The following is a 26060-nucleotide window of genomic DNA, read 5'->3' as shown; positions in this document are numbered from 1 at the left end:
ATCCCTGCATACAGCGGCTCGTTGTGCACTCGTATGTTTCCCCCCCCCCTAAAATTTTGGGACATCTCCATTCCTTTTGAAGCATTTTCCTTCCTTGAGGCCTAAAGCTTGAGATTTGTCTCCAGTGTGGTCCTTGCAGGGTCCGTAGTGAGTGCGAGTGGCTCCAGAAGAGCTTTCACCTTGGAAACCTCGGTTCCTCCTGCGGTCTCCTCGAGTTGGTGGTTCAGTGCAGTCAGAGGCTTCACTGGTGGCTTTTGCAGCTGGGTGGCCTCTGTAGCTTCCCAGGTCTCTGAGGCTAGCTAGCTTGAAGTGTGCTTCGATATATCTAAGGGAAAAGCAGTATCGATGCAGCCCGTTACAGACTTGTGTTCATCAGTCTTCCTCCAACCTTATCCTCTCCTTCAACATTTTTTGTTCTCTCTCTTCCAAAGAAATGGAGCAAACTGTACAGCAGGGCGGGATCCTCTTGGGGTCGATGCTCTGCTTGGCAGCATGAATTAGCATCCCCGAATCCGATGTCCCCTTCTAAAAGATGCAGTCACACCAGGGGGTTATGAGGTTTCTTTTTCCCCGAAATGTGCTCCAATATTTCCTTGTCTTGTTTTTAAAGAACATTTGGGCTACTTTAAAAAGAAAAAAAAAAAGTTTAGTTTCCTGCTCTGTGAATGTGACAGCCTGGTTTATTTTTAGCACAGAGCAAAAAATATGTCCTGAAGCTTTTAAGGGAGCAAAGGGAGATTGGTAGACCAAGATAACATACAGTATATAAAACAGATGATGTTGGTTGCCTTGCTGTACTGTCTATTGATTTTGACGGGCTTTGATTCTTCTCTCCTTGCAGGAGCTCTATTACTACTGTTTACATTGAGGTCCTTCCGCCAAACAACCAGAGCCCTCCCCGCTTCCCCCAGCTGATGTACAGCCTGGAAGTCAGCGAGGCCATGAGAATCGGCGCCGTTTTGTTAAACCTGCAGGTACAGCAAGCTTTCCTGTAAGCCTTCGCATAATCACTTCTGTTTGTGCCGATGGCGTGCAAAATACCGCCGCAAAGGGCAGCCTCTAGGGATTAAGAGCAGCTTGTAATAAATAGCCCTTTTTATACGTGCCATGTAGGAAAAGTGTTTACTTGGATATTGCTGAAACTTCTGGGTATGTTAAATGTGGTAAAAGGTAAGCAGAGGGCTGCGCATGTAGCTGAAGTATGAGAAGGAATCTCATGAATGGCTCAAAAGTCGAAAAGGCTTTTGTTTTCTCATTTTACAGCCTCTCTATATTGATTTGCCAACGAATCAAAGCAGCCTAGGGATTTCCACAACTCATTGCCATTGAATTTCCACATGATTTTTGACACTCAGGCTTCGTTAGCCTGGCATTTTTGAAAAGCATCTGAAGATAGTTATTGCCATCGATGCACATTGCTTTTTGTTAGCCAGCAGCAGCAGGTTTTCACTGCCTGCTTCTGCGGAGGTCTCTGAACTAAGCAGCCACCCAAGGTAGCTCTGCAAGGGGAAGCAGTGAGAACACGTTAGGATGGTATTGCTTGTAAACACTGCTGCATTAACACGCTTTCGGAGGTGGGTTGCTTCTGTGTGCGGCACCGCATTATCGATGGTCCGGCTTTCTCCTGGCTTGTTTGCCCTTCTTGAGATTGCACTGTAGCATGCTCTGTCCACTCGGCTCAAAAACCACCTGTGCAACATAAGCAGACAAGTTGCAATTCTTTTGATGCTTTGGGGATCAGGGACTTTGTATTATTACGAAATAGCCATGGCCTCCAGTCTGGCAGGGATGGATTTATGGAGAAAAGGAGCAGCAGTGGGCTTGGTACCACCCGTTCTCCTGAGCGTCGTTCCCTCTCCCCTGTAAACGTTATCCAGACCTCAAGTAAAGCCATTCAGAGGGGAAGAAACAGATCCCTGGGCTAAAGAGAAAACATACAGAGCCTCATCTGCTTTAAATCAGCGTAGCTGTGTTGAAGTCTGTTGAACTTGGTGGAGTTGGTGTCTGTTCCTACCGGCTAAGTGCAGCTCCGTGCATTTTGCACCTTTGGCGAACGCACGGAGAACAAATGATCTAACCCAAAGCGTGGGAAATGAAGGCACTTTGAGTCAGTGGTGCAGGTAGATAGGAAAATTTCTATTAATGTAGCTTCCTGAAAACCCGATGGAAGATTAAGATGATTATGGATAATTAAGCTGACAGAGTCACCTGCGCTGCAGGAGGGTGAGTCGTGTAGCCCAGTGCTGCAGACAAACTTCTGGCACATCTTTAATGCCGGCGGTGAGTTTAGGATTGGAGAGCCGTGCCGTTTGGGTGAATTGTCCCTGCTGCTGGGAGTGGCTTGTTTTTGGAAGCACCAAAGGGAAACGGGAGCCAGGAGCATGCTGCGAAGCTGAAACCTTTGTGTTTGCTTGGCAGGGGCTAGAAGACACGGCCGAAGGCCCGGGGTGGCTTTGGAGCCGGAAAAACTGGTAGCAAGTTTTAGTGTTTCCAGATTGTGTGCAATTTAAATGTGAGGGAACGATAGAAAGGGAACGATCCTGTTGGAGTAATCTGACTGCATTAATGTTTCACCAAAAATCAAGTGTTTCACCTAGATTTTGTTTTCCTTTGCAAGTGATCCTGGTAAAGTATGCTAAGTAAACCTGGGAAATTTAAATCCGGGCCCCTGTGCCAAGCAGGGCAGGGGAGGTGCGAAATGGTCATGCCAGCTACTTTGCTCTTAGCCAAGATGCGGGTGGGCATTTTGGTGATATAACAGTGAGTTTTCTCTTGTGGCATGGCCAAGATCCCCATAAATGAGCAATTGCCATGTTTGGAGAAGAGTGAAATGCATCCATTAGTTTTAAGGGCTTTGGAAATGCTTAGAAAACATTGTCTTCTAGTTGTTATTACCGCAGGGGAGATTTATCTTGTATTACCAATATGTTATATATGAGCTGCATTCAGATAGATAATTGCTGTCCTTGAAAAATATTTAATTGTTAAATCACAAATATGTGTGGCTTCATCTATCACAGCTTAGTCAAAGGCCGTTACTCGCAAAAGGCTGGCAGTTCTGGACGTAAAATGCAGATGCATTGCCTTTATAGCACTAGTTCAACTGCCTCATTCTGCATTAATATGCCCATCTGTATTAAAGGCCTTTTACTGTGTGCAGTATATTTCTGTCTTCCTCTTTTTTCTTTCTTTTTTTTTTTTTTTTTATTTTTATTCCCCGCGTAAAATTGGCCAGGACCTTTTAAACATTCATAAACTGATGAGTTTTGGAGCTTGTTAAATCTTGTGCTGTCTTTTCCATGTAAACACGAAGTTATCTGTTAGTCATCTTGCTTTTTTTTTGTTGTTGTTGTGGAATAGTAGCTTAAGAAATGCCTGTAAGTAGGTAATATGGAACAAAGGAGTCCTCAAATATTTTACAGGTAGTTTTACATGTATATCTTTATGCTGACCTTTGCTTTCAGGAATAGTCTTATTTCAGGAATAGGCCTTATTTTGTTTTGTGCAGTAGGGTTAAGAGGTTATAATTTTATTCCTCTCTTTTAGTTTTTTTTTTTTAGTGCTGCATACAATATAAGGATTACAAAACCTGAGAGAGGTTAAGCAAGCTACTTAAACAGTCCCGAGTTAGCAAATCTAAAGATCTGCAAAACACTGGGACGCTTTCAGTTAGTGTAAATAACAATACAAATGCAAGTGTTTTAAATATGCCTAGTGCACTTCAAAACGCATGCTCTAAAAATAAATTTGACCCTTTCCTTTTCTGTTAGAATTTTTTCAAAAAGGTGGAGGAAGGTTAAAGTTATTTCTTATAATATTATCATATTTTTTTAAAATATGCCCAGCTGATTGTGACTGGCATTGCAATTAACAGCATCTGAGCTTAAGTAAGGCAACATTTAATGATCTCCACCGTATTAATTTGTAAATAAGCCTCGGAGTTTATTGCATGCCTGGGAGGTGTTTATTGCTTCACATTCTGCCAGCCATTGTTAATTAAAGTATACAAATAGTCTTGATTTTTCTGGGAGTCTGAGAAACAGAAATACAGAGCGGTTACCGTGGTGCTGATGCTTCCCACGCAAGGAATGCCTTTGCAGGACTTGGTCAACCCTGCGTACTATCTACTGCTGCCTGAGAATGGTTGCGGTCATCAGTTTTCTTCTAGCTGAATCGCACCTTGCCTTTGGAGCCCATGTTTTCTTAGCCAGCTTGTGAAGATGCCGCTTGGGGCAGTCTCAGAAGCCTCCCCACAGCTGAGATGTGTCACATCCACGGCTTTTCCCATGTTTACGGGACCTGTTGTCCTCTTATAGAAGGAGATAGCATTGGTCTGGCCTATTTTGTTCTTGAGCAACTCAGCCTTGCTGTTGCCCATCTCCATGTTGCCATCTCAGATATGTGCAGATAATTTGGTGGCCTGGGTTTTTTGGCAGCGCTCAGCGTCATCCCCTCAGCTTCTGTCATGTGGCAGGACACCGGGCTCCTCAGGTCTCGTCTCCAATTTGGACGTTTCTTGTCATCCTTTGTAGTCTTTCCCATTTCTGTGGCAGTAGTTTGTGCTTCTGGAGTAGTTTGTGCATCTGTCCTCAATATTGGCGCTTGTTTTGTTTTGTTCTATCTTATTGCCTTTAGATGGTCAGCCCAAAGCTATACGGTCCTTGCCTGCGGTCTCCAGCAAACGCTTCAGGAAAATGGATAAGAAGCGGGATGGTCTTTGGAAGATGGGTGGCATCCATGTGGTCTCTCTCCTTAGCTTCTTTTTCATTTAGACTCATCTCCCACTGGGTCCTACCTGCCACTCTTTGAGCTTGTTTGTCGGCCTTCTTGCAGTTCATGTGTTCTATTATTTTTTATCCTGGGGTGAAGCACTTAATTGCTTTGAATTTTTACTTTAATGGTACATCAATAGTCCATTTTCCAGTTTATAAATTGAAGGAAAGAAAGAAAAAAATAAAGCTTTGTAACTGACATCATTTTATCCTTTTTTTTTTTTTTTTTTTTTTTTTTTTTTTTTTTTTTTGTCTTAAAGGCTATTGATAGAGAGGGAGACCCTATAAGATACCTCATTCAGAATGGAGATCCTCAGCAAGTTTTTAACCTCTCTCAAAGGTAAGTGGAAAACCCTTAGAAACAGCCTGGGAACTTTTCAGCCAAGTGAATATGTAGCTTGCGAGCAAAACAAAAGGCTCCGAGTCAGGCGGATTCGGCCACTCCTTCGATGAGCTTTTAGACATTAATGAGAGCCCTGGGAAGGCTGCCGCACGCTGGCATTTTTCACGGGGGACCATTTGTTTATTTGAAGCATTTTAGTAGGTAGGACTCACTGAGGTGGAAATACTCCATTAAAAAGACTGACCAGGGATTAATTAAAAACCTTTATACTTGTCAGCACTTTGCTAATGACAGGGACAGTTTTTACTTGAGTTTCCTGACTCGGAGCGTGGCTTCAAAACTGCTTTTTCTTAAGCGGAACACCAACTTAATTGCAGTTGGGGAGAGAGGGTTTGTGATGAAATTAGAAGCACCAGGTAGATCTGTGCCTGCCCCGTCTCCCTCTTTGTTATAGCTATTATTTACATCCAGAATACAGTTTTTATTTGCGGGAAAAGTGAGGGTAGAGGATGGGACACAAGTAGCTCGAGGCCTGTTTGTTGCTGCTGTTTGGTATATTTTAAATATCTCAAACAGACCATCTTTCCCACCTGAGCTATTTTCTTGCATCTTGGAGCATGCCAGTTATTCCCTGTGTAATTCCCTAATGGGCTAGGAAATACTGCCTGTTTTAGATCTATCTCCTAGGTCTATTTTATTTAGTGCTCACCGTCTGAGACTCCTGTTGTTCGTTCTCCTTTGGCAGATACAGCCTGAGTGCAATCTGCAGTAATTAGGCAGCTCGTTATGTTCCCCAGGGGAAACAAAGATTAAAAACTGGGGGATTAAGTGAATGCAAGCACATTTGAGTCCTTGAGTAAAACACAGTACCTAAATTAGCCTCTTTCTTGAATGATAACCACCTACGTAAATGGAGACAGTTTCTTGCAGTTGTTGAAGCAGTAAGGAGAGAGAGACGGCAAAGGCAGTATGATACTGGGCAGGTATTACAAAAATTGAAATAGATGTGTGCAGCCATAGGTCTGTGTTAGTAAAGCACTACTTGTTGCTCATGTTTTATTTGTTGCTCAGCTTTTTTTCATGAATTAATATCTTAGCAAATTAAGTGTTTTATGCTCTCTGTTCCTGTACTCGTAATTACTTCTATTCATATTTTAGTACGGCATTTCTTGAACAAACGCTTAAAAATACTTGTGATAAAGCTTTATTATGGCAGCTAATTGATTTCCAGAAACAGCTGGAAGAAGGTGGAACAAAGTAGGTAGCAGTTACCTGCTCATCAGACAATTGCTGTTAAAAGCTAAACAAAAAAAACCCCAAAAAACCCACCTCCAACAGGTCAAGGCCAGTCTCTGCAAAGCTTGATGGGTCCTGAGGGTTGTTAATATAGCACAAACCTTGTGGCTTGCGACAGCTTCATATTTAGTGGGCTACAAGGCTACACATGATGATGTTCATGTTTCTCGTTGCTTTTACCAACCTCCAGACAGAATTGCAGGTATGGTCAGTTTTCCCTTGTTTGAGGAAGCTAAATAAGACTCAAGTGGCGATGTTGTACCTGCGTAGCAATGGAAGAGGTAGGATATAGCATCTCCTGAAGCCTTCTTTGCCTCGATTACTAAGATTGGATATTATTTTCTCTGCCAAGCTTTCAATCCTAGGCGAGAGCTGTGTTCCTCCATCCTGTTTCCCCTTGTTTCTGTAGTATTTATTTAAAGAGACTACTTGCTATAACAGCTTGCCAAGCAAATGTTGGTTATCTGTCTTTGCCGGGAGCAATGTTGGTAAAAGTTTTGGCTGGGAATTGGCGTTTTGAAAGTGGAAAAATTCAAAGTCTTCTCTGAGAGTAAGAAGTCACAGCTGAAAGTCTGGAGGAATTTATGGTCTCAAAAGGGAAAAACACCATTAAGTACAGAGCGCATACACCTAAAGCTTCTGAAGCAGGACAGCTAATGAGAACTCACTTTGGGACTTCTCATTTTTTGCTTGGTTTGGGTTTCACTTTTTTTGTTTTAATAAAACCTCTTTCTGAGCAATTAGCCATTTAAGTTGTTAGCTTATACAAATGAGTTCAACCAGGAAAACTTATCCTCGTGCCTGACAAATGCTTGTGCCTCGTTGGTACGCTCATTAAAAAAGGAAAATCATGGCATACCAAGGTCCCAGCCGGTGCAGATTTTGCACTGCAAAATCATGTATTGCAGTTTTCTTACCATGTTGCAAGTTGCTCATGACACATCTGGTGGTGTTTCACGGCAGAAGCTGTGTAGGCAGGTGACAAGAGGAGGCGTATCATCCTGGATCCATGTTTAGATGTTGGTGTGTGTCTGTAGAATAGGCTGTGGCCTGGGTGGCATTTAAGAGAGATGTCATTTTATTGCAGACTTGACTGCGGTGTCTAGGAGACACCAGAAACGTGGTGAAACCATCGTGAAACACAGAGCTTTAGAGCTGTTTGCAGAAGGACCCGTTGGGCTGGTTAAGCAGGGGTTAGCTTGCTTAGACACCATCATTAACCGATGATGCTTTCCTGATGATTGCTCACGTAACAGTTCAGTTTGCTGTGGGATCTTGTTTCAGTGTTGCTACAGACCACCTCCACGTGGCTTTCAGACCTCAACGTGAGGAAATTAGATCATCTTAGAGACAAAATCCAGCTTGTCATGGCCATCAGGACTCCTCCGTGACCAACGGACTGCTTGTGACTCTCTCTTGTCACTTATTATAGCCTTGTGTTCAGTATAGGACTGTCTTGTGTATAATCCTGTAGGTATCACTAGGTCATTATTTTAATCCTAAATTGTACATTTATTGAATCAGAAAGCATTAAAAATTGGCTCATTGTTTTTATTAGCCTTTACCTATGCAAAGCAATCTTCGAGTTGTAATAAAGCCTACAAGCTTATTAACTTGCTGAAAGAGAATTGTTCACGTAACGCAAAGCAGTGGGACAAAAGTGCTTGTAGATATTTTAAAACTGCTGTTGCAGTAACACGTTCTGTTTTTGCTTTATTACTAGTTCTGGACTGCTAGCCTTAGGAAAGCCCTTGGACAGAGAGAGCACTGACCGCTATATTCTCATCGTTACAGCCTCAGATGGCAGACCAGATGGGGTGAGTTTCCTGCGAAAGTTTAAGAAAATGTGCTGTTACAATATGCAGACCCACGATAGTCTAGTTGTCTCAACTTTTATACGGGTCTTGATATAATATATCTATAATCTGCTACAATTTTCCTTTATCTCAGAAAGCTTTTCGTAAATGCTTCCTATGCACCGCTGGATAATGTCCTTTGATCCTGAAGCTAAATGACCTTGCTGCTACTTTTTGCTGCTTTTCAACAAGAAAAAGTGCAGCCAAGGGTCTGTGATATGCAAACACGTGCTTCTTCTTACCCTTTAATTTCTCTGCTACTAATAGCCAGTCTTCCTACTTACCTTCTCCTGAAGATCGGTTAGGTGGGCAGTCATATGCTAGCTTGCTCTTTATCCAGTCAAATGCATTAAACCTCTTTCAGAATTTGTCAATGAAAGCTTTGTCCAGATTCCGTTTTCTTAAGCTCTCAAGAAAAGTCTTTTGTTAAAGGTAAAGCTTTTTTTTCAAGAAATTTAGTTAAGTTTTCTAACGGTATATTACAGGATTCTCCCCCTGCCCCCCCTCCTTTTTCCCCCCTCTGTGTTCTGCTGGCGTTGATCAGGCATGCAGTGACCCCACAGCTGAACCGACAAACTAATGCTCACATTTATGTTTAATACAGCAAACCTGTCATTTTCAATGTTCATATTAAACAGTGGACGGCTATATAAAGATATATATTTAGTTATCAAGCAGAGGCAGTGGAGACAGGATTTTCCAAAAGCCTGCAGCAAAACTGAGAGAGGAGCATCCTGTAGTTGGGTTGTGCAAGACACCTGGGAGCACAGCAGTGCTCCTACAGACTTCTGTCATGGAATAATAGTAGAGATTGAGAGCTCTCTTAGGTATCTGAGCTTAAAATAATGGTCTGCATCTGTCCTCACATACTGTTTCTGCATTATCGGGGCTGTTCTGTTCTAACATTTTTATTTTCGTCATTTGTGAACTACTCTCCGTTCCTGATTGCTGTGAGTTCGGTTGCTTTTACCTCTAACTCCCAGCTGTGAAATTTGCAGATTTAAATGAAATTTGTCTGTCTTGCAATATATTGCACTGCTGAAATACTATCTGGAACATAGGTTACTGAAAAGATACTCCTCTCCCTTTCCTCTAGAGATTCATTCCCTTTGTCTTAGAACTTAACTGGACATCTGTCCCATTATAACGGTCAGAAGAATGTTGTAAATCACCTAGCACAACGAAGGGCTAAAGCTCCTAGAGGTGTGGTAATACAAATAATGCATAATGGTAGAATTCTCCAAAGTAATGGTAATGATCTGATATGCAAATTTTAAGGGGGTTTTTTTTAAGTGGTTTTTAGAGAAAAGATCAAGAGAATCCCACAAGGAAATCAAATAATTAGAGCTGAAGGAACTGTTTCTCAACACTGGGATAAAAATTATCATTTATCGATAGGCTTAATAATTCTTACTAGGAGAACAGCCAGACAAGCAAAAAGAAGAGCAAAACAGCAGCAGGTAAAGAAATACTGAAAGGTACTGAAGTGTTTTGGTGGATGGAGTCATTTGTTTTAATATCAACATATGCTTTAAAAAAAATCTCTCCAAAGCGGGTGAGGAGTTGGCTGGCCTTGCCTCCTGCTAGGGCAGGACGATGAGTATCGCGGATGATGTTGTAAAAGTCTTTGGGCTTTTATTTTTTAAATAAGAATCATTTAAATCGTCATTAAGTCCTCATTAAATCTTCGCACCCTCTCCGTGTCAGGCAATAGCGTTTTCAACTAATTTACAAAGCTTTCTTCCATCTTTGGATGACCTTTCTCTTTCCAGCTCCTTCTGACATGCTCCCTGCTAATTAGCAGGCTTTTTTCCTGCTCCTTCTGGTCATGGACTCATTTGAAGTCTCCAGCTGATAATACGGCCAAATCTTCTCATCAAGGACATGGATGCCTTGTCTCAACAAGTCAGTAAAATTTTGTGGGGGACCTTTTCTTTTTAACTAGTTTAAATTGGAAGACAATGGTCTCTTTAGGGCAGACAACTGTTAATACAATTACAAAGCTACTGTTCCCCAAATGAATTCACCTGCTGCTTGGCATCAAGATGTTCTTTATTGAAAAATTCCATTTAATGCCTAAGGAAAAATGGTTATCTGATTGAAGAACGTGTTTCCATTTCTCTAAAATCACAAAGTTAATTTAGAAGGCAGATTCAGCTTTCTTTAAATGACATTTACATATTTTAGCTAAGTTAGTTAAACTGTTCCAAAAACTGGTGTTTTTTTCATCCACCAAGTGGGCTGTTTGAAACTACAAATTAAATGCTTTCAAACATACCCAGAAAGCAAGCTTTTGTGTTTTATACAACCTTTTCTACATTTGCTTGTCTTTTTTCTTTTATTTGAATGGAATTTAAAGGGAGAGCACGTTTTGATTTTTCATAAGTAGAATTTTGCTCCTTAGGTACAACATGAAAATCTGGCATTTGTACATTCTGTATTTCCATTGTGTGGATAGGCTTTAGGAACAACGGTCATAGGATAGTTCAGCTTGGGAGGGACCTCAGGAGGTGATGTAATCCAGCTTCCTCCTCAAGGCAGGGTCAGCTACGGTTTCGCTGACAATTTAACTGTGAATCAGATTATTTAATGCATAGCCTCCAGGAAGAAAGAGGTATAAAAAGTATGTTAAAAACCCTTACACAGTAGAGAAAATAAATCACTTTTATACATGCAAATACCAATTCTTTGCCACTTCAGCCTGAGAAACTGTGACCAGGACTTAAGGCATTTAAATACGTACGTTATTTTTTAACTAGATTTTGTTGTGAACAAAGATTCTAGCCATTATAAGCTAGGTTTCAAAGGGACTGAACTTCATCACATTTAACTGATTATATAAAGAATAATAATGTACCAAACACTGTGTTTGAGATGAAATACTTCAGAAGGGAAACGTTGCCATCCTTGGCAGTGGTCGAAGCTCTCAGCTTGGGTTAATGGAATGAAAAATGATAAATGAAATTTACCCTGAATCGCTTTGGAAGTTGTCTGTCTCACCATGATGAGTCTCTCTCTCCTCTTCTCCCCATCGTTATCATAACATTAAGAATGTTTGTGTCTGTGGAGATTAGCAGAGGCTCGTTAGGTGAGCGAAGCTTGTATCTCAATTTTGGGCCAGCCATCTCTGGGCTGAGCTCGCCCAAAGAAGTGAGGGGGAAGAAGCACCAGAAGGATTCAGATCTTTCCTACCTTTAACACCAGGCTGATGTTGGTTGTCCTCTTCTCCTCTCCCAGGGTGCTCTTTGGCACTGAGAGACCTGCCAAAGTGGATCTTTCTGGCCACTCTTGGTATCTCCAGGGATTTCAAGGTCAGCATGGTCAGGCGCTAGGACACTTCACATACAGGATTGCACTTCTCCTTGGACACGGCAGCCCCAGCGCTGGTCAGGAGGCCCTAGAGGCCCAATCTCTTCCCCTGCAGCTACAGGCAGCCCTGACTGGCACTGTGTGCCGTGCCTGCTCGGCTCTAGAAGGAGATGGTGTAGATACAGCGGACTAAACTCCATGGGATATTGGACTAGTATGCAATATGGTATTGGACCTCCTTTTTTTCCCCATGTTCTTTAAGCCAAACTAGCCATTCCCATCATCTGTAACGTCTGCTGAAGAGAGAGTTTTGTGTTTGAAAGGTCTCTGCTCTCTACGCCTTAAACTTGCAGTGTTTAATAACTTCTTTTTCCTCCTTTTTAAGGGTTCTAAAAGATTTTTAACCATGTTGCAGTGGCACTTGGGAGTTGAGGTTTCTGTATTCTAAGCCCCAAAGCTTGTTTGGCTGCTTAATGTTGTGTGGTGACAGTCACGTTAACACTTTCTGACTTTCTGGGACTGCTTATTCCATCAAAATTAACGCAGGGACCCTTACGCCTTCACCAGGCAATACAACTTTCCATTTAGCCGTATGGCCTGGCTGACACTGTTTTATCCCTTTCATGTGCCTTAAAAAGCTCGTGACCTTTTAAAATGCTTGACTGTGCTTCTGAAGTTGCTGTTGTTCTGATTTATGACCTAGAGCATTAATGGCCTGTTTTTTATCTGACCTTGAAATAGTGGTGGACCTACCACCTGTCCCTATTAACAAGGCAATGCAACAAACAATTAAGCACGCATTCATTGAGTACTCAGGGAAATAGCATTATTTCCGGAGTCATGAGGTTTGGTTGTAGATGGACAGAAAAATGACAGGCGAATGAAAAAATATGGCAAGCTCAAATCATTTTCACAGATTCTGGTATTTTTGGATTGAATTTCAATGCCAGATTTCTCATTTTTTACATTTCAGAGGGAGAAGTCAGGCATGAAAAAATACTCAAGTCTTTTGTTATAAGGAAGAAGAAAAGCATTCTGTGCTATTTATTCTTTAATTTCATAAGTTTGTGTCAGGTCATTTATATATAAAACCAAGGAACTCCATTGTATTGCCTTCATACTTGAACGCAGGAAGGAGGAGGAATTTTGGGTGGCCCATTAAATAATTTAGGGGTAGACCTCAGTTCCTGCAGTGTTCAGAGCAGATTTTAAGAGCACCAAATACAAATGTCCAGTCCTGAACATGTTCACTTAACAGCTCCCTGCACTGCAGAAATACCTTTCTGCTTGATTTTAAATGTGCCTGTAGTTGCTGTTTCATTCATGGATGGAACTGCCCAGGTTTTGGAGAAACCAAGCGCCATAGTACCTAGTTTGCAAAGCCAGTCAGCAGCTAGTAATTAGGTTTTCTTAGAAGTTGGCAGTCGTCCTAAGGGCGGTGTCAACATCCCACGCATCCCTGCCTGCCTTTTTAAGTCAGCTGAAGGAAAGTGATAGTGTTGGTGCCTCTTGTCACACTATCGCTTTGTGATACCCAGAAAATACTGACCAGCTGGCATTTTAGAAGATGCTTTAAGTCTTTTTATGCTTTCTGTGTGTTTCTAGGTACCTTGCCCTGGTTTCTGAGTTCCACTTGGATGTCTGATGCATCAGAGTTAGCTGCTGCAGTATTTAACCTTTAAGCGTGGCAAAAACATTGATGGGTTTGTAATTGGTGCAGGAGCTTAAAACAGTGAGGCTTAAAATTTAGAAACTCTGAAAAACGCATTCCTGGCTAGAGCACGTGAGACTGCGGTGTACATAGAAGGTCACAGTAGTCTTTATGCCACAGCAGTGCCCTCAGAAGGGCCTGAAAGCTGGCGTTTGCTCACCTCGCAATACAGATGATAACGTGATATTCCTTCTTATCACGTCTTGTTCTTGATCGGAGCAAACCAACGCGTCAAGGGGGATTTCAGCCACCGAGTGAAACATAAGTAGCCTTATTTTGGTGCACTGTCTATCTTTCATCGTGTAAGTTATACCTGGGTGGTCATCTTAGAAGAGCATTAATAATTGAGAGCATCCGTGTCTCATGACACTGGGATTAATTACATTACTTAAAACAAACAGGTAGAGCTACAGCTGGGTAATTCAGTCAAAGATTTACTTCTCCAATAGCGTACAGAGAATTAATTAATTACAATAAATTTTCTGTTACTGCTGTAGGTATTATCTACATCTGCTCCACAGCAGTTCCATGATCTATTAAGAATAAAGAATGAGTGGGGCTTTCAGTAAATATTCAATGAACAAAGATTTTGTGTACACAAAGGCTTCTATTTAAAAAGGCATCTACTTAACTTACCTTTTTGTAATCAGTTAAACAAGATTTTAAAAAGAAAAGTCAGTGGAATCTGTTCACACTGTGGAAGTTTAATATTACATTAATATAGCACATTTATTTTGATCTGTTGGTGCAGTGGGAATGAATAGTCATTAAATACGTGAAAAAGAACAGTATAAACAGAAAAATGATTCTGTGTTTCCTCCTGTAAAGAACTCCTCGAATGATTTTATTCTTAGCGATACAAACTGTAACTAAAGAAAAGCAAGCCCTGTTACTATTTTCCCATCCAGTCATGAGCTGGATATAAAGAAGCCATACAAATTCCTGCCGATCTGTAAGTTTCAGTTTGCACGTGAAGGATTTGCGGGGTCAGACTTCCTCCTATGAGGGCAGGTCTTGCCTGTGCATCCGCTTGGTTTGATAGAACAACTACTACATCTTTTATTACAGTGAGCTTTAGGAGGCTTCGCTGAAGCCTGTAGTGGTCTCCCACGTCTGTGCAACTTGTCTTGCTTGCATTATACGAAGGGGTGATTTAAGCAATCCTCTTAAAGAAATAAGTTGATCAGTGTTTTCCACCAAAGACTTTATGCAGCTCGTAATTCAATTCTGAGAGGTGGCTTTAATTGTTTTAAGGTGAGAAACAGTTCTGCACCAAGGATTATTGATGCATTGTGTAACCTAAAGTAGAATATGTTTAAGTAAAACTACATTAAAACAGAACCTGCAGCAGAGTTCACAATAGCAGTAATATTTTTTACCATGATTATGAGTACTATTTAGGACTGGAAAGAATAAGTTGGGCTCTAAGTTGAGGTTTTTCTGCCAGCACCATACAGACCTCTTCTGTTCTTTTTATAACAGCAGTAAAGTCTCCAGTTCTAAGTTAAAAAATGAGCCCTGGGCAAGGGTTTTCAGAGCATCGCAGCTGCAAGTTAGGGCAGCCCACGTTCCTAGTCTGCTTGGAAGCTCTTGGGTTCTGCTTTGGGACGTAAAGCTCTTGGTAAAGCTGCCACGGTTTTATCCCTTTGCGATCAAGACAAAATCCTGAGCTTTTAGTTCAGATACAGGCCTGGTTATCCATGGCTTTGTTGCTTCCAGGCTGTATCGCAAATGTAGTTGACTTTGCATGTCAGCCTACTGCTAGGTTAGGTGACATGTGGCGCCCTGTGTCCTCTACATTTGGGTTGTTTAGCCTGAGTATGTATAGCTTTGGGTGTAAGCTACCAGCTGCAGCTGGTTCATCCGGTAGCAATATTTCATTCCTGTGATATTGAGATGCTTTTTAGCTGCTTGGACAGCAGATCAATACTCTTCCTATTTCACAAATAGCTACGCAGTGTTGGAGTTGTGGCTGTTGCATGGTCGGGGACTGGCGTAACGGGAGAGACCTGTCCCATCAATCCCATGCATCTGTCAAGGGCACTTGAACGTGTGCTGTTTTCTCTTCCTTGCCCTCTTAAATTCTCATCTTTTCTGTTTTCTTTTCAGATGTGCGAATGCTTAGTTTGCAGGGGGGAGGGCTGCTCTAGGGACTCATTTCTGTGCGTTTGACAGCATTTCTCTGTGCTCCCTGGTCTTTTCCTGATCCTTTTTCATTAGTATAATTATTGACAAGCTCCAGCCTTGTCTTTCCCTTCAGGCTCAATCTTTTCCCTGTCCTGAATTTCTTTGCAGTCCAGCTGGCCATTTTTTCTTTACCTCTTGGAGAGGTGTAGAGGGTCAGTAAATACTACTCTTAAAGATCCCCTACCCTATGCTGGAAGGAAGCCAGGTCTGAAAATGCCAAAGCTTGCAGCCACGCTGATAGCAACACCCAGGAAAAGAGTAACATGCTCCGCCTTCCCTATGGTCTGGTGGACGTTGCTTGTTGTGATTATGCAGCTTCTGTGCACAGAATAAGGCCAGTGAACAAGGCCATCACCAGTTGTGCATATTTTTATGCTACTTTTCCCAACTTTGGCACTCCATTTTCATCCTCCATTGCTGACCACTGGTAGATTCCCGTAAGCAGCGTCACTTGCCAGGCTCTCACTCCCCAGGAGCTCCTAACTCAGCACGGTAATTTACTGTACCTATTATACAATTCATACGTATTTTATTCCGGTCCTTATCACTGCCATTATCTTGATATCTGAGCAGCTGTTTCGCTGTTTGGTCAAGAATAGCTTTTCTTATGACTATCACAACTTAAGCATAGTTTTCTTGGACTTAATATAGATATCTTCTGATATGTAGAACAGAAGCATTATTTACAGTTTCTTTTTTGATCCAATAGGACCCCAGGCTTTGCCTCAGATCTTATTATTTGCAAACTAGTTATATCTAGAGATGATAGTGTTTGCCTTAGAGTTTGTCTAAATTAATAAACTTGTTTGGCATCAGAGCTAAGGATGTTTCCTCTCCAAGGCAAAGAATGCTCTCATCAATTTCCAACTTCAATTTAAATGGCAGGCTACAAATAAAATAAGTCGCAAGTGAAATTTCCTTCAAATTTACCTTCTGTAATATTTTTCAGGGCCTGGCATACTTAGGACAAAAGATATTTGTGGAGTCTATGTTAATGTTACATTTATTGCTTAGTGAAGAATTATATCTATGTAACTACTTTAGTGACCCTGAGAAAGCTAAAAATTGCAGCTGATGGTCTTTTGTTTGACTTCTGTTTGTTATAAAAGAGAAGTAAACCCAGCTTGCTCCAGTAATAAATAGGAAGTGCCTGCTGTGAGGCCGTACTAACATTTTCCCGTGTGAGCTTCCAGTGATAGTTTCAACTCTCCCTTCCAAACCATGCTCCAGAAATCTTTAGCAGAAAATGCCCAGCTTGAAAAACAGTGTGAGGCAGTTCGTTGGGAAATCTTACTGTATTATCTTGGCATATGCGCGATGAGTATCCATTCAGTTCATCTGCAAAAATTGTTATGAATTAGGTCTTCATTTTTCCTCTCTCTGCCCTTACTTAGGGGAACCATTGAAGTTCCTGCTTAAAAGCTTTTAGTGGCAATTAAACATATGCTAAGAGCTTTTTGCAAAACAGCAGGTCCTTTTTGTGGGAGACTGCTGCTTTACTGCCTCTTTTAGGATCCTCTGCAGAAGCCTGAGACTTGTCATAACTCCATACAAATTTTGAGATGCTATTTGTTTTCATTAAGGAGTATAATGAACAAAATAGCATCGATACAGTCAAGAAGATAGATTTAAATGGTTCTAGCTGGAATTGATTTTCTTCAAACATCTTTTCTGCAGATTTTTCTACTGGTTCCCTCCCCCCCCCCCCCCCAACTTCTCAAGGAAAAATCTACTTCATGCTGCTGGTGTAATTCTAAGCATTACCTTGATTTTAGTCTGCCATATGCAGGTCACCTTGTAGTGGTAAAAGACTAGAGCCAAAAGAAGAGGACAGATAGTAATGTTGGGGTGGTGGAAAAAAGGGTTCCAGACCCATATCTGGAACTTGAAGTATGAGAACCAGGGAATAAGAAGGGAAGGAAATAAGAACAAATGAATCTTCTTCTGCTTCCTGAGGCTCTGAGATGTGCAATTTGGCTATCTTTCCCCTTCCCCACTAACAAGAGAAGGCAGCTGACTTTGTAGGAGTAACTGGGTACCTAACTGGAGCTTGTCTTTCTCTGCGTATAAATTTTGATGCTTTTATGGTTAAAGGCCAGAATTGCTCTCATAGTTCTTCATGCTTCCATTACTGACTTGAAGATTTTAACCTGAGTTGTGGCAGGTTTTAAAGAATCACTGCCTCTCTGTTGGTGCAGCAGAGGTTTCCCTGGCAGAAGTTATGCTAGTTGTATAGAAAATGAAGGGTGGCTTATGTGACCCTCGGAGCAATCTCAGCTGGCCACTGTTGCCTGCAAATGGTGGTAAGAAATGCTGAGCTTCTCTAATGTGCAAGGACCTGAGCTCCATACGAAGTACAGTGATCCTGTCTCAGGGAGTTAACCTTCTCTGCAGCATGTTTCTAATCCCAGAAGCAAGCGTTGGTTACCTGTGGGCCTTCTCACACCCTTTTTTGCTGTCCCAGATAGCCTCGGCTGCTATGAGAAAGGGTACAACCCACGGTCTGCTTGCTTTCTTATTTTCTGTCCCGGCGACAGCCTGAAAAGAGGTTACGGCTAGCCCTGCACATAACTCACAAGCAGCGATTATTTCGTCAGTGTGATTTTAGTGGCGCTGCTGACTTTTTACATTATCTGCAGGACGAATGATCGTGATGTTACCAATAGTGCTCTGTGCTGCAGTTCTGAGGAAGGCACTGTCATTTATTCTGGTTGGTTAATAAAGGCTATTTTAGGAGAGCGTGTCAGTCTTATGCCATGACTTGCAGAGAGCTTAAGGAAATCTCTGGAGCCCTCTATTGGAGGTAGAAAAATGTTGATGTTACAGTCTTTGATTATAGCAGCTTCCTATGTTAATGGCAAAACTGCTTGTCCATGCATCTTGGAGAAATAGGTAGCTAACTGACCAGCGCTTCATGTAAAAGGCATTATTTCTTCAGGAGGATGAGAAATGGTGCCTGCATTCGGATTTCATAGCAAGAAGGTTTTTGAAATTGAGAAGGAATACGAATACTCCAGAGTGCTTTGTTACTGACGTAAAGGAAGAAAGCACTATGCCACCATTGCTAGTACTAACCCATGACTGCAAATTTTCTTTTTTTGTAGAACTAGGCTAAGCAAAAACTCTTTGGTCTTCCCACTCCTTGTTAGTCCAGGGCTTTCCTATGACCTGATATCCTTCTGTTCCAAAGAAATATTGTACCCTCTTTTATAGAATAACTTACAGAATATCTCAAGAAAGTTTTCAGCCTTCATATGCAGAAGTCAGGCTGGTAATTGATTCCTTTCATTTCTCAAGTAAACCCTACTTAGGCTATGAAGGCTTCAAAAACTTAATTCTTTTTCTTTTTCTTTTTCTTTTTTTTTTTTTTTTTATTTGGGGGAATGTTGAGGCCAGGTTCTCAGTATCTATCTACTTACAAAGAGTAAAGCATTTGCTTCCATTCTCACATTGCCATATTGGAAACATTTTTTTCATTGTGTTGTATTTTGGAGAGCATTTCATTGCTTTCTCACTAATTTCTCCTTTAACTTCTTTTCATTCATAATCCCTCATACCTCTTCCCAGCACTTTTTATTAGTAGGCTGTTATATGTTGTCTCAGAAATGCCGAGACTTAGCCCAGATTCTTCACATAGGACCACTGGATAATTCAGGCCAGAAGCGACATCAGGAGGTCTCTGGTCTGATCTCCTGCTCAAAGCAGGGCCAGCTCTGGGATCAGACTAGGTTGCTCTGGGCTTTACCGAGTTGGATCCTGAAAACCTCCAAGGACGGAGACTCCACAACCTCTCTGAGCATCCTGCTCCGCTCCCTGCCTGTCCTCATGGGGAAAAAGCTATTGCTTATACCCAGGCTGAACCTCTCCTCTTCCCATCACGCACCACTGTGAAGAGCCTGACTCCTCCTTCTCAAAGACCTTCCTGTAGGTATTGGGGGGCTGCTGTTAGGTCCCCCCAAAGCCATCTCCTCTTTGGACTGAACAAGCCCAGCTCCCTCAGCCTCTCCTCACAGGGCAAGTGCTGCAGCCCTGACCATCTTGGTGGCCTCTTCTGAACTGGCTCCAGTTTGTCCATGTCCTTCCTGTACTGGAAGAACTGTACCCAGTATCTCGATGTGGTCTGATGAGTGCTGAGTAGAGGGGGATAATCCCTTCCCTCCATCTCCCGGCTGTGCCTGCTCACACAGCTCAGGACGCTGCTGGCCCTGGTTGCTGCCGGGACGCACCGCGGCTCATGTTGGGCTCGCTGCCTACCGAGACCCCCCGGGCCTTTTCTGCAGAGCTGCTCCCCAGGCAGCCAGACCCCCAGCCCATATCGCTGCAAGGGGCCCTTCCTTCTCAGGGGCAGGAGTTGGCGCGGCTCTTTACTGAATTGCACAAGGTTCCTGTTGGCCTGTTCCTGCAGCCCATCGAGGTCCTTCTGAATGGCAGCTCTGCCCTCCAGCAGACTGACTGCTCCCCCCAGTTTGGGGTCATCCGCAATCGTGAGGAGAGCCCACTCTGTTGCCTCCTCTGGGTCATGGATAAAGATGTTAAACGGGATCTTAAAATTCAGGTTGTGCTAAGCAGAGCTCAGCATTTCCTACTTGCTGCTGCAGCTCCTCCTCCGAGGTGGAACCTGAGTCTCCTTTGCTACGTTCTCAAATGACCCCTTTTAGATTTGCACCATTATTTCAGCAAGCTCTGTATTTGCAATAATACTATAATGACTGGATTTCAAGAACATTTGAGGGGAAGAAAAGTCCTTTTTTATTCAAGACATAAAGTAATACTGCCAGGGTCACGTTGCTAATAGCATGCTTCCAGAAGAGATTTAGAAAAACACTGTCTTTTAGAAGAAGTGCTGGTAACATTTGAGTTCCTCCTAACATGTTGATATGCATATCTAAAATAGGCATGTGAGCCCACACACGCCGATTGACATGCATTTCTGTGCAAAAGTGGAGCTATAAGAAAAATCACAGCACTGTCGGCCCTTGATTTGGCAGTCCGTGGACAGATGCATGTTTTGGTTGCTATTTTAAGTGCTGCTGGAGGTTGATTCAGCGCTGACAAAAATAAACATACTGCAGATTATCAGAAACATTCCATTAAAATTCCCTCGAATGGCACAGAAGCCTTTTTCAAAATGGCAAAGTACGCACTTTTTTAAGCCGCTGTTTCCCGTGCCATATTTCTCAGTTTATTAAATCTGAGAGTTTTTATTACTCTGTGTTCTGTGGAATCAAGTTAGCTTAGGGAGATTGATTTAAATTCAGCGCGTGTTGCACATCATCAGAAATGAACGTTCTGGAGTGTGTGTTGTGTTGACAATGATGTATGAATTGTAAAGTAGGTTTTCCTTATATAAATTAAACGTGGGAATGGTAGTTTCAGAAACAATTAGCAAATAAGTGAGCGTAATCAGATGTAACAGGCTAGCCTAAATGCATCTTTTTTTGTTTGTTTGTTTAAAATTTTTCTCTATTAGTTAGTTTTCAAGGATTAAGTGGTTATTGGATGGTGTTTATTGAGGAACAGGTCTCCCAAAGCTTTCTGCATTTGCCCCTCTACAAGAAGTTGTGGAAAAACTCCCACCCTCAAAGAGTGGTATTATGCGCAGATATTTTTCACCCCACTTGTGTGTGTGTTTGGGATCTGGTCTTTGCTAAAGCAGGATGGAGAGGGATTGCTAAGGGGGCCTGCGAGGACAGGTGGCAAGTTAATGAAGCACATGGGGCGCTGTGCAAACACAATAGCCAGATTTATAGCCGTGAAAATCGGCAGCCGACTCCAACAGGAGCGCCTGGGCTGCTTGCCAAACCTGAGGACTAGAAGGTGAAGGAGATTGACCTGTTACAGGATCTGTCCTGCAGCGAGTAAGTTATCAGATTGAACTGGCTGACACAGCAACGAAGGCATGACCGAATACCATTAAGCAAGATAGGGAGCGGGTCTGAGGTACATGAGTTTTTCTTTGTAAGTGCTAATGTCTGTGCTTTCCCTGTGCGGCAAGTACAAGGAGCTTGCCCCTCAATGCAAATGAGAAAAGATATTCTGCATTTAGTGTGGGCAGTTACTGCGGAGGACCTACAAGCTGTAAATCTACTCGAGGTTGGGCACATGGGAGGCACTGCACCAGAAGAGGTTGCAGAAAAGCCAGGTTCCCGAGATGGCTGTAAACTTTACGTCTGTCAGGGGTTCCTATAAAGACTGTTAAAACGGTAGCATCTCTTCTAGGGACTTGGGCTTCGGAACGGGTTCCCTCTCCATCTAGGAAAAGAGCTATTTGAAACAAGGCCTTGCTTGAAAAAGGGTTTTGCTTTATATGCAAGTTCATTTTGTATATATTTCTTGTAGTTAGATTAGGAAAGTGGAATCTGGTTTCTGTTGTCAGTGGTAAAACAAAATAAAAGGGCATTCTTATTTCACACGTAGGAGTAGTAAGCATTCCTGCAGGGCCTTGTGCCCATGACAGTAAAAAGGGATGGGAAAATTCTCCTGGCCCCCTTGCTCTGAAGGCTTCAGGTTCCGGATGTAATTTGACAAAACAGGAGGAATTAAAAAAGAAACAATATTTTCAGATTTAGGGTGGAAGTTAAGAAAAAAAGCCTTGAATATTATCCAGGAATACGTTTTTCTAGGTTGTATTTTGTTCAGCTTTTGATGTAGCCCTGTAGAGAAAAGAAATGATAGCCACTCCAAATTCCTTGGCCAGCCAATAGACCCGTTTTTTTCAATAAACATCATACTTGATTTCTCAGAGATGCGAATGCCTCTGGCTATGACTACTGGGGAAGAACCAGAGAGGAGCTGTTTGCATAAGAACTGAATAAAACACTAAAGAAAGCTCATGCAGACTAATAGCAGTGTTATAACAGGTACATATATTTGGAGGAGGAGTTCGGGGAACTCGGTATGAATTTAAAGTTTTTTAAGGCCATGAAGGAGCTCTGAGGTCAAGGAATCCTAGGCAGCAGAGCTGGGAGCTTGCCGTTAAAGGCTTTCCCGGAGTATAATTTCAATCTTCCTTACTGCAGTTTTTGCCTGGTAATGCTTTTCTTCTCCCTGGTGGATGAAGAATACTGTTTGTCCCTTCTCTTTGCAACCCACGTCCCCGGCCACAAAAACTTGTATTACTAAGCTCAAGTCTTCAGTAGTTTTAGGGCGTAAAACAAAAATGTTTTCTGTTGCTGTTGCCATAACGTTTAGATTAATAAAGCTCAAACGGAGCAAAGAATTTCAACTCCATGCAAAACTTCAAGCCCGAGGAACAGAGAAGTTTAAGACTCCGGTTTTCATGCTTAGGCATATTCTGAAACAACTGCCTGTATAAAGTAACTAGTGCTAGCCCACATATCTGCTTTTATTACAGTCTTAATGTTTGATACAGTTCTGGCTGCTATGCTAGATTTGAATTTCTGGAATAAAATTGTCTTTGGTAGCAAAGGTGTTAGCGTTTGTTGAATTGCTTTAAAACACAACTTGAATAAATTTTCAGGCTGAAATCCTTTTTGCCTTAAAAGAAAAGAAAGGGAGGGGGGAAAAAAACAGCACTTCAAATTGATAATGCTTGCTTTTTCACAAAAAACGTGACAGCAGTGATCATCTGATTACCTCTGACTTTATACCGGATGGATCTAATCATACAGAGCAGTGAAGTTGCTGATGAGTTGTCATCTGTTAAATTTTAAAATAAAGGGTGTTTATTCATAATTTTATCTTTCTCCACAGACCTCAACAGCTACCGTTAATATAGTGGTGACGGATGTAAATGACAATGGACCAGTTTTTGATATGTTTCTACCTAAAAACCTGTCTGTCCAGGAAGAGGAAGCCAATGCTTTTGTTGGTCAAGTGAGGGTAAGTTATTAACTCGGCAGGATTAAACTGTTAATTTTATTACACAAACAGTCCAAGCTATTGGGAAAGAGCACAAAATAGTTGTACCTTGCACAAACTGACTTCAAATTGTTTCCAGTTTAAGCTGTCTTTTTTTTCAGACGTGTTTATATTAACAATTAATGAAGTAATCTTTTGCTTATCTCTTTGGGCTCTGAAATATTTAAGTGTGAGTCTTTCTTCTTTATGCTTAGTAACTGAAAAGAGTTTTTAATTTAAAAACAGCACAGTAAAAAAGCTTTTTTTTTTAATGAACACACCACACTGTAAGAGCTGTTTGTGACAGATTTACAGTGTTACAATGTTGTCAGCCAGACTTGCATACTCATACTGCTTTCTTTTTAAGTATTTTTCTAATATACCAAACAGGCGATGTATGTTTACATAAATAAAATGATCACAAAATTAAATTTTAAAATTATTAAGGGGCAAACCCAGTTAATCTGTTGACTGAAATAGTTGATTTGGTGTCATAGAATTAGGTTGTGCTTGGGGCATTGTTAATTGGAGTGATTTAAAGCTGTTTAAATTTTCATAACATATGTGAGTCTTTCGGACATGAGGATTTAGTCACTTAAAGCATTCATCTTTTTCTTGGCAGAATCAAAGTTTTTCCTAATGTCAGGTGAAGGAAAGTAGGAATTGGTGTTTCGAAGTGGTTGTTGGATACAGCGTACTTCATATTCACTTCAGCGGCGGGTTAGCACTACGGTCGGATGTGATATGAGCTGTAGGTGGAAGGTGAATTTGGAAGCGGGGTTTTTCAGGAATTTAGACAAAAATATCCGTTTCTTTCCAGTAGCAACCTTGGAGAATAGAAAATGGGAGCTCCTTAACCAGGACTCTGTGGGCAGTACTTTCCCATAGGATATGATATTTTGAGTGGCAATGGGGAAGGGGACAGGTATATAACCACAGTAATGATGTTTCTTTCCAGGTTTCTATTATTCAGGTTTTCACCAGGTTTTTTTCATGTATCTTTTTTTGTTAATTTTGAGTGGACCTATCTTTTGTTCCAATTTACTTATTCATGAAGTCTGATGTAATTCAAGTTGCACATCGGGTTTTGTAGGCTTCTTCCATATAGCTTCATTTGCACTTGTACTCAAGTGATGCTGTCTGTGTCTATACTCTGCTTGCTGTATAACCTGATATCATTAAAGGTGGGTGCTGCTCTGAAGCTGTCCAAGCTCAGGTATAACTTTCATGGGAAATAACTTACAGTACTTTTGTCATCATTGATGAAGACTAGAGTTTTCCTGAAGCTTATTTTTGTTACGCAGTACTAACATGCCAGTTACTTCAAAGGGTTTTTTTTGGACCCCTGCACATGCAGAAATTAGGATTCCTGCAATTAAATCCACTATCATAAATTTATAAATCACTGTCATTCTGTTCATTTTATGTGGTTGTTCTTCATGATACATCTTAAAATGTATGGATGCAATATTTCAAATCAGTACTAAGTATCTTTAAAATCCATTTTGTGTTCTGCTGGGTGCCCTCAAGGTACAATAATCTTCTCAAACACTAGATCGAGTCTATTTTTAGCTTAGATAAAACCATAAAATGAAATATGTCATTGCAACAGAACCTCTATATCTTACAAAATAGTGTAATTTCTAAGTTCTGTTGTGTTGAAAACATTTAATGAAGCCTTTTGAAAGCTCATTCCCAGTTGTGGCGTGATAGAAACTGGTTATATCATTTATGTTTATCACCAGTCCTAATTCTCAGTCTCCGGATGGTAAAAAGCTTTCTCTTTATAGTGCAAATATTTGGATGTACTTTCCAAAGCTTCATATTCACAAATGCAAATAGATAGTATAGAGAAGAGAGATTTGGGCATTTGAAGTTATTTTCTGGCTTCGGTGAGGGTATTGAAATAAGACTCATTAGCATTTAGGTGTACTTATGTTGTCTGGGGAGAGTCTTCTGCTAAAAACCAGAATAACTTTTGTTACATTCCTTTACTTTTCAGCACACTATAACCACAGTAGGTGTGGGAGATTTTTCTGTGGTAGTACATTTTGCACAGAAGCTGTAATACGGTTAAAATTTAAAGGCCTATTTTAAATAAAAATGGCCTAGTAAAAGAGAGAGGTTTTTTGGTTTTTTGTTTTTTTTTTTTTTTTTTTTTTTAAACTGGCAATGTCCACTGTCTGGTCTCTCAGTGGCCTAAGCCTAGTGTGAGAGTCTGGGGAAGGGGAGCATTACTTGCAGTAGAGAAAGACAGAGTTGGGGACCACTTAAAGAACTTGGACATGCAGACGGCTGTGGGAGCCGATGGGATGCATCTGAGGGTGGTAGTGCTGGCTGATGTCACCATGAAGATGCTCTCTGTCGTCTTTGAAAGTTCCTGGTGATCAGGAGTGGTTCCTCCTGACTGGAAAAAGGCAACTGTCACACCCATCCCCAGCAATGGCAAGAAGGAGGATTCAGGTGACCACAAGCTGGTTAGCTAGAGCTTGGTCCCTGGGAGGGAGCAAATCCTCCTGGAAGCCATTTCCAAGCATGTAAAGGACAAGAAGGTGATTGGGATCAGCCAGGATGGATTTACCATGGGCAAATCATGCCTGATAGCTTCCTGGGGTGAGATGACTGGCTCTGTGGATGACGGGAGAGCGGTGGGTGTTGTTTATCTCCCATGATATCCTTATAGCCACCTTGGCGAGATAAGGACTGGGTAGGTGGAGTGCAATGTG

General features: G+C 41.6%; 1 protein-coding gene across 10 annotated transcripts in view; it reads left to right on the top strand.

The window, feature by feature from the left end:
• The window catches only part of LOC112981614 (protocadherin-15), a 1192166-nt gene that overhangs the window by 1054498 nt on the left and 111608 nt on the right, over positions 1-26060 (top strand). For all 10 annotated transcript variants that reach the window (XM_064513568.1, XM_064513569.1, XM_064513570.1 and 7 more), the window contains 4 exons: positions 842-974; positions 5033-5112; positions 8135-8228; positions 23188-23316. In XM_064513568.1, coding sequence (XP_064369638.1) covers positions 842-974; positions 5033-5112; positions 8135-8228; positions 23188-23316 — 436 coding nt within the window. The remainder of the gene's footprint in view (positions 1-841; positions 975-5032; positions 5113-8134; positions 8229-23187; positions 23317-26060) is intronic.

The sequence above is a fragment of the Dromaius novaehollandiae genome, chromosome 6 (assembly GCF_036370855.1).
Source record: "Dromaius novaehollandiae isolate bDroNov1 chromosome 6, bDroNov1.hap1, whole genome shotgun sequence".
Classification (NCBI taxonomy): domain Eukaryota; kingdom Metazoa; phylum Chordata; class Aves; order Casuariiformes; family Dromaiidae; genus Dromaius; species Dromaius novaehollandiae.
Note: the sequence above shows the minus strand (reverse complement) of the source record. Positions and strands in the feature narration are given on the sequence as shown.